This window comes from Triturus cristatus, chromosome 2_2 (assembly GCF_964204655.1).
Source record: "Triturus cristatus chromosome 2_2, aTriCri1.1, whole genome shotgun sequence".
Taxonomy (NCBI): domain Eukaryota; kingdom Metazoa; phylum Chordata; class Amphibia; order Caudata; family Salamandridae; genus Triturus; species Triturus cristatus.
In genome coordinates this window covers 632,233,297-632,244,479 of record NC_140582.1, presented here as the reverse complement: position 1 = coordinate 632,244,479, position 11,183 = coordinate 632,233,297, and the positions used below count along the sequence as shown (strand labels likewise).

The window sequence follows — 11,183 nt, the reverse complement described above, 5'->3', positions numbered from 1 at the left end:
CAGTTTTGGGCTTTTTTTGCAACAGTTCCTCCCTGGGTGTGGACCAAGCCCTCTTCCTCGAGTGTTTGAGTAATTTCTTTGGGTATCCTTTTTCCCTCAATTTCTCAATCAGCGTTGATCAATGGAGTTCATAGTCTTCCCTTCTTGTGCAATTACGTCTCACTCGCAAAAACTGGCCATATGGTAAATTGTCTCTCAAACTTTTAGGGTGGAAGCTCTTGCAATGTAAAGCGCTGTTTTTGTCTGTAGGTTAGGTGTACAGAGTGGTTATTACTCCAGTTTCTGAAGGTGCTGCGATCGATTGGGTGCAGCAAGTCTACAAGTAATACCTGCACGACTGCTTCTGCCTAGACTGACTTTCGCGTTGTTTGAATGTCGCGGCTAACCAAGCAACACAAAGAAATGATTGTTCTTCGCTGCCCAAAGCAAGTTAAAACTAATGCGATCTCACACGCATGCAGCAACATTCTGAGGGTGTATTCCGAACAGATTGAAATGATACAACGTTTCACATTTGTGTCAGACCCGCTACACAGTTAGAATAAAGAATCCACATTACGGGAAAAAAGAAAAGTCTCCACCACACGAGGCAAGTTAACAATCAGTCAAGGCTGTAATTATGCTTACTCCGCTTGGAGTCTAAAGGTTACAATTCTTCCATGAACTTGTTGTTCATTAAGCCATAAAATTTGAAACTGTGTGTTCTAATATGGTTTCTGTAATTTACTTGGTAAATAACCGTTAACATCACACTGCTATCAAAATAATAACATGTCAAAAGGAGATTTTTTGCCTAAAGTTATTGAGCTAAAACCCATAATTTGATTTTTTCTTCAGATACTACCCCTACATATACAGAAGGGTTGCACTTCAGAAATAAGAAACACGATTGGAACCTGTTGTGTGCTCCAGTAGCGAATCACACAGATAAAGGTAGATTCCTTTATTAACTTTGTCTAGTAGGGACACTTGTGGGGCACGAGATCATGAATCTAAAACATTGTTTTATGTCACATTTTTAGTGTTTGGCCAAGTCCCGATCTGAGGAGAAACCCAAAGGTCAAGAAGGGTTTGAAACCTGTTGACCAAGCTGGTTGGAAAAGATTTTATTGTGAACAGACTATTAGTAGTTAGCAAACACGGCAACTGGCCTGTTGTTCTACCACGTAATCCCAACCAGCGTCCACTGGCAGGATGTATATTTTGACTGATGCACAAAAAGACAATTCTGCCATGTGTTCTAATTAGGGAGTGAAGGACTGGTCCATTTCACAATTGTTGTGTTTTTGTATTTGAATCTTAACATTTTTGTTTGTCTTACCAGTATTGTGAAATGAATATATGTAAATAATCAAAAAGGTTTTCCTTCTAATGAAAGACATGCTATAAATGTTCATAATTGCTTCTAAAAAAGAAAAATAAATGAGTTTGAAATAAATCACTAAGACCACTATATTAAAAAATGTGGCTTTATTGTTAAATGGGATAATCCAAGTAAAGCACCCATACACTGTACTGTTTAGTTATTTATTTTATTTATTTATTTATTTTGAAGGTTTTGTATAGCGCGAACAAGACCCTTGCGGGTATCAGAGCACTTTACAAAGCAATGTTAGGTGATGGACATAAACAAAGAAATAATATAAGATGTACTAATACAGAAGTGGAAACTATTTAGAGGCTATTACAGAATTGCAGATATATATGTGACTGTTTAAAAAATTCGAGTGAGGGTTAGGTGATAAATATATACATCAGAATACTTTAATTTATGTTCATACAGAAGTGGTAACTATTACAGACTATTTACAGACTAGCAAATATAAACGTGTCTCTGTGAAGAGTTCAAGTGAATTTGGCCATGAGAATCACCTTCACTTCTTTTTTGAAAAATGCAGCGGATGGGTTCTGTCTCGTTTCTACAGGCAAGGCATTCCAAATCCTGGGAGCCATTCCTGAGAAGGTACGGTTGTATGTATTCTTCTTAGTAAATTATTGAGGTTTCAGTAGAAGATTGGAGGAGCTCCTAGTAAGCCTTTTTCGTGGGTAGGGCTGTTACAGAATTGGGTCAAGTTAAGTTCGGATAGGAAAGCTTTAAGGCTATTGACCTCAGGGTCGTTCGGGTCATTCCAGTGGAGGTTAAAGTCTCCCAGGAATATCTGAATGTTCTGCTGTCCGACATTTGTGGCTAGGGTATCCATTACGTGTTCAACAAAGGTAAGGTTGGTTCCTGGTGGATGGTAGAATTAATGTAGTGAGCAAATTGGCTTATTATTGTTAGTGACGTCTAAACATAGGTATTTACAGGAAGAGAGAGCCGGGGAGTTGGAGCGGTTTACTGCGAGGTTGTTCAGATGTATGCATGCAATATCACCGCCTGCCCTGTCAGTTCTATCTAGTCTAGTGATGTGATAGTTTGAGGGAACTAGTATATCTAGGATGGGCGTGGATGCTTCATTTAACCATATTTCTGTTAGTATTAAAAGGTCAGGTTCATTAGTTAGTATGAGGTCAGCTATATCGACAGCATGTTGTGCGGCCGATCTGCAATTTAGTAGGAAACATTTTAGCCATCCTCGTCGCCATTGTTGTAATGATGATATTCAAATCCAATAAATTGTATATAAGTTTAATTTAAGCAACACAGCAACCCAAGGTGACTGATCAGCACAAGCCAGACAAGAATAACTGCCTAGAGCCTCACAGTCCCTTAAGGTTCCGTATGGAACAAGAACTGTTACTCATAAGATGCTACAGTGCCATAGCATAACAATATTGAATAACAACATTGAAAATGTAAATGTAACACCTTGGTAGACGTCGTGTTGGGGTCGTCAAGGAGGGGTACTCTCTTGAGGTTGTTTTCAACAATACCTCAGCAAATGTGTCTTGCAGCTCTAGAGGCTTTGGAAGGGATGGGTTGGATTAAGGACAATTTCTGAGTGTTATCTATGTGCGCAGTATTAGGGGTGGAGTCGGGGGCTGGTAAGAATGGAGTAGGGAAGTTACATCTAACAATGATAGAGTGTTTTTCCTTCTGATCAGATGGGATGATGCATTGGGGTAGGGTATTGTTCTCCATCTAGGGGCTTCTGATTCGGGGAGCTAGATTGTGACTTATGAGTGGATTTCACGTGTGGCTTGGGTTGTTGCAGGATCAGGTTGTGAAGAGTTTGGATGTCATCTTTGACTTATTGTAGAGAAAGTAGTATCTCATCGACTCTCAGGTCATGTGCCTGAGGTATCATGTTCATGGAGTAGACTGGAATTGAGAGAGGAGGGGTTATTACTTGTATGGGGTCCTGGGGTGAAACGTGAGCTGGTTCATTGTAGAGCAGTTTTCCAGGGTGGTAGTCAATTGAAAGGGGGAGAGTAGAAGAGGTACGTGAGGAGGTATTGATGTTAGGTATAGGAGGGATGGTGAGATTTGTGGTGAGGGGGTGGGGGACGGAGGGGGCATGGACTTACCAGGTGTCCGGGTATAGGGGGAGATTGGAGCAGAATTTGTATTGCAATAGCTGGGGGTGGAGTGGGGGTGGGAAGGAGTGTGTTATATAGAGGGTTAAAGATGGTATGGTTGTGGAGACGGGAGTGGTGGTGGTGGATGAAGGGGCATGTGGAAGGGCTTGGAGGCAAAGAGATACGAGTGTGGGGTATGATAGGAATAGTAGATATTATGGTGAAGCTAGGGGAGGAGTAGGGCTTGGGAAGAAGTATGTCATTCATTGGGGTGTTGATTAAGTCTGGTGTGGGTGTACATGCACGATGGGATACTGCAGGTAAATGCCTTGATGGGGGGTCAGGTAGTGTTGATTCTACTTTATAGGAGGCCTAGTCTGGGTGCTATCTATGCGCCCAAACCCCCCTTTTTCTACAACTTTGAGAGCCAGCAACTGCTCGTGTGGGTCCCAGGTATACCACATCAACTAAAGGGGTTCAGACCAATCCGTTTAGGGTTTGCCATCCCAGTCATGTCAGAGAAGGACACATTATCATTTACTGAAGACCACATTCAAAAATTTATCTCCACACCGTCTCTTTTCCCTATGATAACATCGAGCACTACAGCCAAACAAAAGAATGAGTCTGATAAACTGCTGAGATTACAAAAAAGCAGATTAGGACCGAACTACATGGCTGTTTTCTACTGGAACACCTGAAGGCCGGCACAATTCCATAGGGCCTCCAAGTGAAGAATGTTCCTGTAATCTTCACTTAGGATCCTGAATACAAGAAAGCCTTTAGTTTTATTAGCACAAAATGCAGCCGAGATCTCATGGTACGTTTGATAGAAACGGCACAAAGAATCTGCAGAACACAGGCAGATGAAATAGAACAATATATGCAATCAATTAAAGACAGTCATACAGTATCTGAGGCCAAAACACTGTTGGAGAAGATTGAGAAGGAAATTGCAACATTTAAAAACAACACTATCAACTTCAAAAATACGAAGTTCGAAAGAGACAAGAAAGCCTTCAACATTGAAACGGTTTATCCGTATTTAAGAGAAGATTTCTATTCCCGGGGAGACTTCCGGAGGTTCCTACTGGATTACCAAGGACGCTCAAGAAGGAAGTTTTTTGACATTCTCTGAAACATCATCCTCAGAGTCAACAGGAGAATCTGATGCAGGAGAAAGCCCCTCTAACTGTAACCAACAAAGAAAGAACAACAATATTTTTTTAGGAGTCGGCCAACAGAAAAACAGAGAATGATACAAACCCCAACCCTGGGAGATGCGCACCAGGTGCCATTATTAGAAGTCATAAAGAAATTGACTATTATCAATCTATCAGACAAAATTCTTACTAAAGATCAACAATCTGTTTTGGAAGTAGGACTGAAATTTATACCCAGCCAAAAACAAGGTCTGGTACAATTGAAGATGGAAGCTATAAAATTGTTCCATAAGATACGACTGAATACATTCTATAAGAATAAAGAATATACCAGCAAGGCTGAAGTATCGGGGCTACGGAACAAGTCTACATTTTGCCCTCCAAGTTACAGCCTTCCCAAAGAAATTGCACTATTTGAACAAGTCGTGCTATCATCCCTTAACCAATTGAACACACTGAAGATGTACACCAAGAACAACTTGCCCCGAGAACAAAGACTGGCTATTACAGCATTGAAAGAAAATAAAGATATTATTATCAAGCCGGCCAACAGAGGCGGAGCCACGGTCATCTGGTCCAATAATGCTTATCTGACGGAAGGAAGAAAACATGTTCTCAACCAAACCTGGTATCGACGTGTTGCCACTGATCCGGTAAAGGAAATCCAGAATGAAATTCAGAAGATTGCAGACAAAGGACTACAAGTTGGCAGCCTGGGGCCCAAAGAACACGAATATCTCACTAAGAAGTACCCACCACCACCTGCGATTTGCTTTTTACCTAAAGTACATAAGGATGCAAAAAATACCCCCGGCCGCCCAATCGTTTTGGGGGGGTGACTCGGTGGGGGAACCTGTGTCCCAATATGTTTATATTTTCTTGAAGCAACTTTTGAAAGACGTCACTTCCTACCTAAGAGACACTATGGACTTCATCAACAAAGTGGAAGGGTTTGATTTTAACCCTGCTGACCAAAGATTGGTGACACTAGATGTTGTTTCTTTGTGCACTCAAATTCCACAGGAAGACTCATTAGAAGCCCTTGAATCCTATCTGGGTAGTAGAGAGCGTCCTCATCGAGTGCCGACATATTTCATCATAAGTCTAGCGTCTTCAAACTACTTCAAGTTTGTGAATGATTTCTTCATACAAATAAAGGGGACTGCAATGGGATGTCCCTCGCCCCAGAAATGGCGGTCCTGTATATGTCTAGATATGAGTAAAAGTATGTGTACAACAACAATCCATGTGTCAACCATATATTACAATGGTATCGATACATCGATGACATCTAGTGCATCTGGGCAGGCAGTGAATTAGACATCTTGAATTTCCACAACTGGCTTAAAGACAGAAACCCCGCTATAAAATTTAGCCTAGCCCACAGTCAAACAAGTCTCACATTTCTTGATGTTGAGGTAAGACTCTCAGCAACTGGATTAATAACCACTCTGTACACCAAACCTATGGAAAAAAACACTGCTTTACATTTCAAGAGCTTCCAAAACGTTTGAGAGACAACTTACCATATGGCCAGTTTTTGTGAGTGCGACTTAATTGCACAAGAAGGGAAGACTATGACCTCCATTCATCAATGCTGCTGGAGAAATTGAGGGAAAAAGGGTACCCGAATAAATTACTCAAACACTCGAGGAAGAGGGCCTGGTTCACACCCAGGGAGGAACTGTTGCAAAAAAAGCTCAAAACTGCAATGGCCTGATTGGTATGTGTGTCAACATTTGTCACACACACAAATACATTCAAAAAGATCATTCGCCAAAATTGGCACCTTATCAAAAGAATGGATGAGAATTTGGAGGTACCACTCTTTGCTTTAAAGAAAAACACCAGTATTGGCCAGCGTATAATCAGGGCCTCGGTCGACAAACAAAGAAAACCAGACACTTTGCGTCCCTTTTTGAACCTCCAACCCATCCAAGGCCATCATAAATGTGGAAGTTGTCAGTCCTGCAGTTCTACTATTGAAGGAACGGTGTACACAAATGGCCATGAACAATGGATACACAAGGAGTTCTCAAATTGCAAAACAAAAAATGTTGTTTATGCAATTATCTGCCCTTATTCACAAATGTATATTGGCAAAACCACTAAGTAGGTCCGACAAAGAATTGCGCAACATCTCTCCAGATTGAAGAATAAAGAGCAGAGTGCACCTTTAGTCCAACATTTTCAAGAACTCCAACATAATGAAAAAGAAATCAACCAGCTTTAAATCTCACGCCGTTTCCTCCTTTGCCAGGGGATGGATTGCATTAATTGCAGATGCGAGAGAAATTTTTATCTTATCAAATAGTTTTAATTCCGTGCAACAATTGGACCACCGATCCCAGCATGCATTTCAGTGCTGCGATCGATCGGGTGCAGTCAGTCTACAAGTAATGCCTGCATGACTGTTTCTGCCTAGACAGACTTCCGCATTGTTTGAATGCCCCGGCTAACCAAGGAACACAAAAAAATCATCCTTCTTTGCTGCCCAAGGCAAGTTACAACTAATGCGATTTCACACGCGTGCAGCAAAGTTTGAGGGTTTATTCCAAACAGAATGAAATGATACAAAGTTTCGCATTTGTTTCAGACCCACTACACAGTTAGAACAAAGAGTCCACATTACGGGAAGAAAGAGAAGTCTCCACCACACGAGGTAAGTTAACAATCAGTCAAGGCTGTAATTATGCTTACTCCGCTTGGAGTCTAAAGGTTACAATTCTTCTGTGAACTTGTTGTTCATTAAGCCATAGATTTTGAAAGTGTGAGCTCTAATACGTTTTCTGCAATTTACTAGGTAAATAACCGTTAACATCATGCTGCTATCAAAATAATAACATGCCAAAAGGGGTTTATTTCCCAAAATGTATCGAGCTAAAACCCATAATTTGATTTTTTCTGCAGAAACTACCCCTACATATACAGAAGGGTTGCACTTCAGAAATAATCAACACGATTGGAACATGTTTAGTGCTCCAGTAGCGAATCACACAGATAAAGGTAGATTCCTTTATTAACTTTGTCAAGTAAGGACACCTGTGGGGCACGAGATCATGAATCTAAAACATTGTTTTATGTCACATTTTTTTTGTGTTTGACCAAGTCCCGGTCCTGAGGTCACAAAGGGTTCAAAACACGTTGACCAAGCTGGTTGGAAAAGATTTTATTGTGAACAGACTATAAGTAGTTAGCAAACACAGCAATTGGCCTGTTGTTCAACCACGTAATCCCAACCAGCGTCCACTGGCAGGATGTATATTTTGACTGATGCACAAAAGACAATTCCGCCATGTGTTCTAATTAGAGAGTGAAGGACTGGTCCATTTCACAATTGTTGTGTTTTTGTATTTGAATGTTAACATTTTTGTTTGTCTTACCAGTATTGTGAAATGTAGATATGTAAATAATCAAAAAAGGTTGTCCTTCTAATGAAAGACATGCTATAAATGTTCATAATTGCTTCTAAAAAAGAAAAAAATGAGTGTAAATAAATCACTAAGACCACTATATTAAAAAATGTGGCTTTATTGTTAAATGGGATAATCCAATTTAAGCACCCAAACACTGTACTGTTGATTCTGCAGTCCCAATAGTAGCATTTGATTGATTGACATCAGGCAACAAGGCAGATTTCATAAGGACACATGCGCTATATCGCATGTGCCAGTTACGTCATGGTTTTGGTGAAAATTAAGCTATCTTTAAGCAGCCTAGTACGGGCTGATATGTTGCTAGCCCAGGTCGGCAACCCTTTAGGGTCTCAGGGACCGCCCAGTAATGACAAGTTTAAGCATCACATTTTTGAAGAAGTCCCCGGTGTGTACAGTGTCAGCCCTGTACTCCTACGGCTGCTCGGCAGTCATTTAGAGCTGCCTCGTACAACCCCTCCTTTTCCTAAGTGTCACACAGTGACGACTTGGGAAAGGGAGGTGTTACAGCCTTTGCAAGAGGCCTTGCATGCTGTGAGAGACCCGTGATGCCAAGGCAGGTCAGAAGCGGCTTGCTTGTGGAAAGAAAATAAATTAGAACTCTGTCAACAACAACAAACGCAGCTGATAGCATTTCAGAACAAGACTGTTGGGAAAGTTAGTAGCCTGCCTGTCTCCTAGCTTCCTCTCCCTTTTTTTTTCTCCCTTTCTCTGCTCGTTTTAAATTTTCTATCCTGCGGTTCACCCCTCCCTTACTACCTCGTTCCCTCCCTTCCGCTCTTCATTCTCCTTCATTTTCTATTTCCCTCTTTCTGTTTCAGCAGCAGGTAATACATCAGGCACTTGGCAGCCTTGTCAACTCTTCCTGGCTAAGAAAAAACAAAGATGATTTATTCAGCCTGTTCTGTATCTAGAAAGCAATTTACCTAATTAAATTTGGGCAACTTTATTTCTAGACAAAGAATGTAAGTCTGTAATCGATGTTTCTAAAATGTAATCACTTATTCCAGACACATGTTTTACAAGTTGCCTAAATACAACTAGCATGCTGGATAAATTACTACTTCAGATTTGTTTCTTCTCAGTCTGGCAGAATTTAGAATGCTGCCTGCTAGCACGACCATTGCTCTGTGCACTGTGATGCGAGGTCAAAGACTGGATGTCAACATAGTCTACACTCTTAACATCTATTTGACCCTTGACAGGCACCGTGAGAAACGTGCACTGCCTGCAGCCTCAACTTCAGGGCTCTCTATCTTAGCCCATTAAAAAAACCTAGCGGTGACTCAGTTCAAAGTATGCACTATACACTAGTAAAGTAATGTCACTGTGTTACAAGCACAAAAACCCAGCACCTTGGAAATAGCTATCAAAAGTTAGGGAGTTTAGATTAAGTAAAACGTGAATTGGAAACATAAACTAAGACACTGACATGGATTTCCTTAACTTTTTTCATTCATTGTTCAGAAATCAATTAGTGTTATTTGCCATTAAAGTTAAGCACATGAATTTAAGGTCCAACAGGGACCCATAACACTGTCCGTTTTAATTATTCTTGAGCCTGAGACCAGAGGGACTTGGCCCTCTTAAATCCCTGCAGAAATACAGCCACCAAATAAAAAGTTTAAAAAGCTGGATATTTTAATATAAAAATAGAAAACAAGTTTTATGATGCAGCAATCTACACATTTACCATTCTACACATTTAAAATATTATCAGGAAATAATTTAGTGTTCCTAACTAGTAGGATGAGGTCGAAAAAACAGACACACACAGCCTTGTGAACAACTCCTTTATAAATGCCCATTAAAACTGTAGTTTTGGTCCTTCATCACAGAAATAGTGCTGAAACTGACACCAAAGTACACGAATTTTAAAAACCATTCTGAGCAGAACACCCGACCCCCTCTCAAAACAAATGTGGACTTACTCGTTCGCTGGCTCGCACGCAAACTCATTCATTGCTCTTACGCCACACCACTTTCTAATTCTGACTTGGAGTTCTTTAGGACTGCCCGTCTTTAGTCTGAGTTAGCGCCTAGTCATTCCAAAACACTCGAGTTGTCTGTCCTTTGTCTTGTGCCTTATCTGCTGGATTGTTCACCACTATCACCAATAGATGGCGAACTTTCCTCATAATTCTTTTTAACGGCCTGGGTGTGTGAAGGCTAACAACTTTCAGTGTTTTTTTAGAAGCCTCTCCAAGAATGTCGATAGTTGACTTGTGCGAAACATTATATGACTATATTAACCATTAGAGGATATCATAATTTCCAAACAATGTTCACATAGGAAGAGATATACCTGTATTCGAAAATGATAAATGTCGCATACAAATGTGCTTTTTGTCGGAGGAGGATGGATCGCGGAAAGAGGAGCTGAAGGTCTAATATGAGGTTCGACTAGTGGCTGTCGGAAGCGGTGACGTGGCCAGGCGTCACGTGTAGAATTCGCTCTCATTGACCTGGGTGCAGACAGAAATCAAGCATAAATGTTTTGGAGCCGGAGCACATGGAGCCTAGAGTGATTGGGGCCTTCTGAAGACAAGTTCGATGTTCTCGCCGCCCTGGAGACATATGATAAACGTGCGCGCCCGTGCAGGGCACAGATGAAGACCGCTATTAATAGGCTTGCCTTGCACATACAGTTAGAGTTCACGCGTGCTCTAGAGAGGAGCAAGGGCTGCTCACCGTTTCAACCGTTGCTGTCTTCAGCTTATGGACTAACTGGGAAAAATTGGGAATTAAATCTATGTACTTTAGCCACCTTATTATTATTTATTTCGTTTTGTGATTTTATATTATATAGCATTGACCTGGCCCCTGAGCATCAGAGCGCTTTACAGTAGGTCAGGAATAAAATAACCATAAGGTAAATACCAATTACAATAGGACCAGAAACAAGAAGCAACAACATCGTGAGTAATAAATCCAGTAGGCCCAAAGCAAAAAGATAACATTATGAGTCACATAAAGAACCTCAAACAAATTAGAGCGTAAATAGAGCTGCGTGTGAGAACTGGTGGAATTTGCCCAAGTGTTTATTAAAAGGAAGAGTTTTAATATCTTTTTTGAAGGTTGCATGGCATGTGCTCGGGAAGGGGCCGGAGGTTGAGAGTTTCAATTT

The 11,183-nt window shown here is 40.9% G+C and overlaps 1 protein-coding gene across 1 annotated transcript in view; it reads left to right on the top strand.

Annotated features, from left to right (window-relative positions):
• The first annotated feature begins 843 nt into the window (after nt 1-843).
• LOC146862603 (kynurenine/alpha-aminoadipate aminotransferase, mitochondrial-like) overlaps nt 844-11,183 on the top strand; it is an 829,492-nt gene continuing 819,152 nt past the window's right edge. The window contains exons 1-2 of the mRNA XM_085641832.1: nt 844-933; nt 7,533-7,628. Of these exons, the coding sequence (XP_085497958.1) occupies nt 7,592-7,628 (37 nt within the window). The 5' untranslated portion in view covers nt 844-933; nt 7,533-7,591. The remainder of the gene's footprint in view (nt 934-7,532; nt 7,629-11,183) is intronic.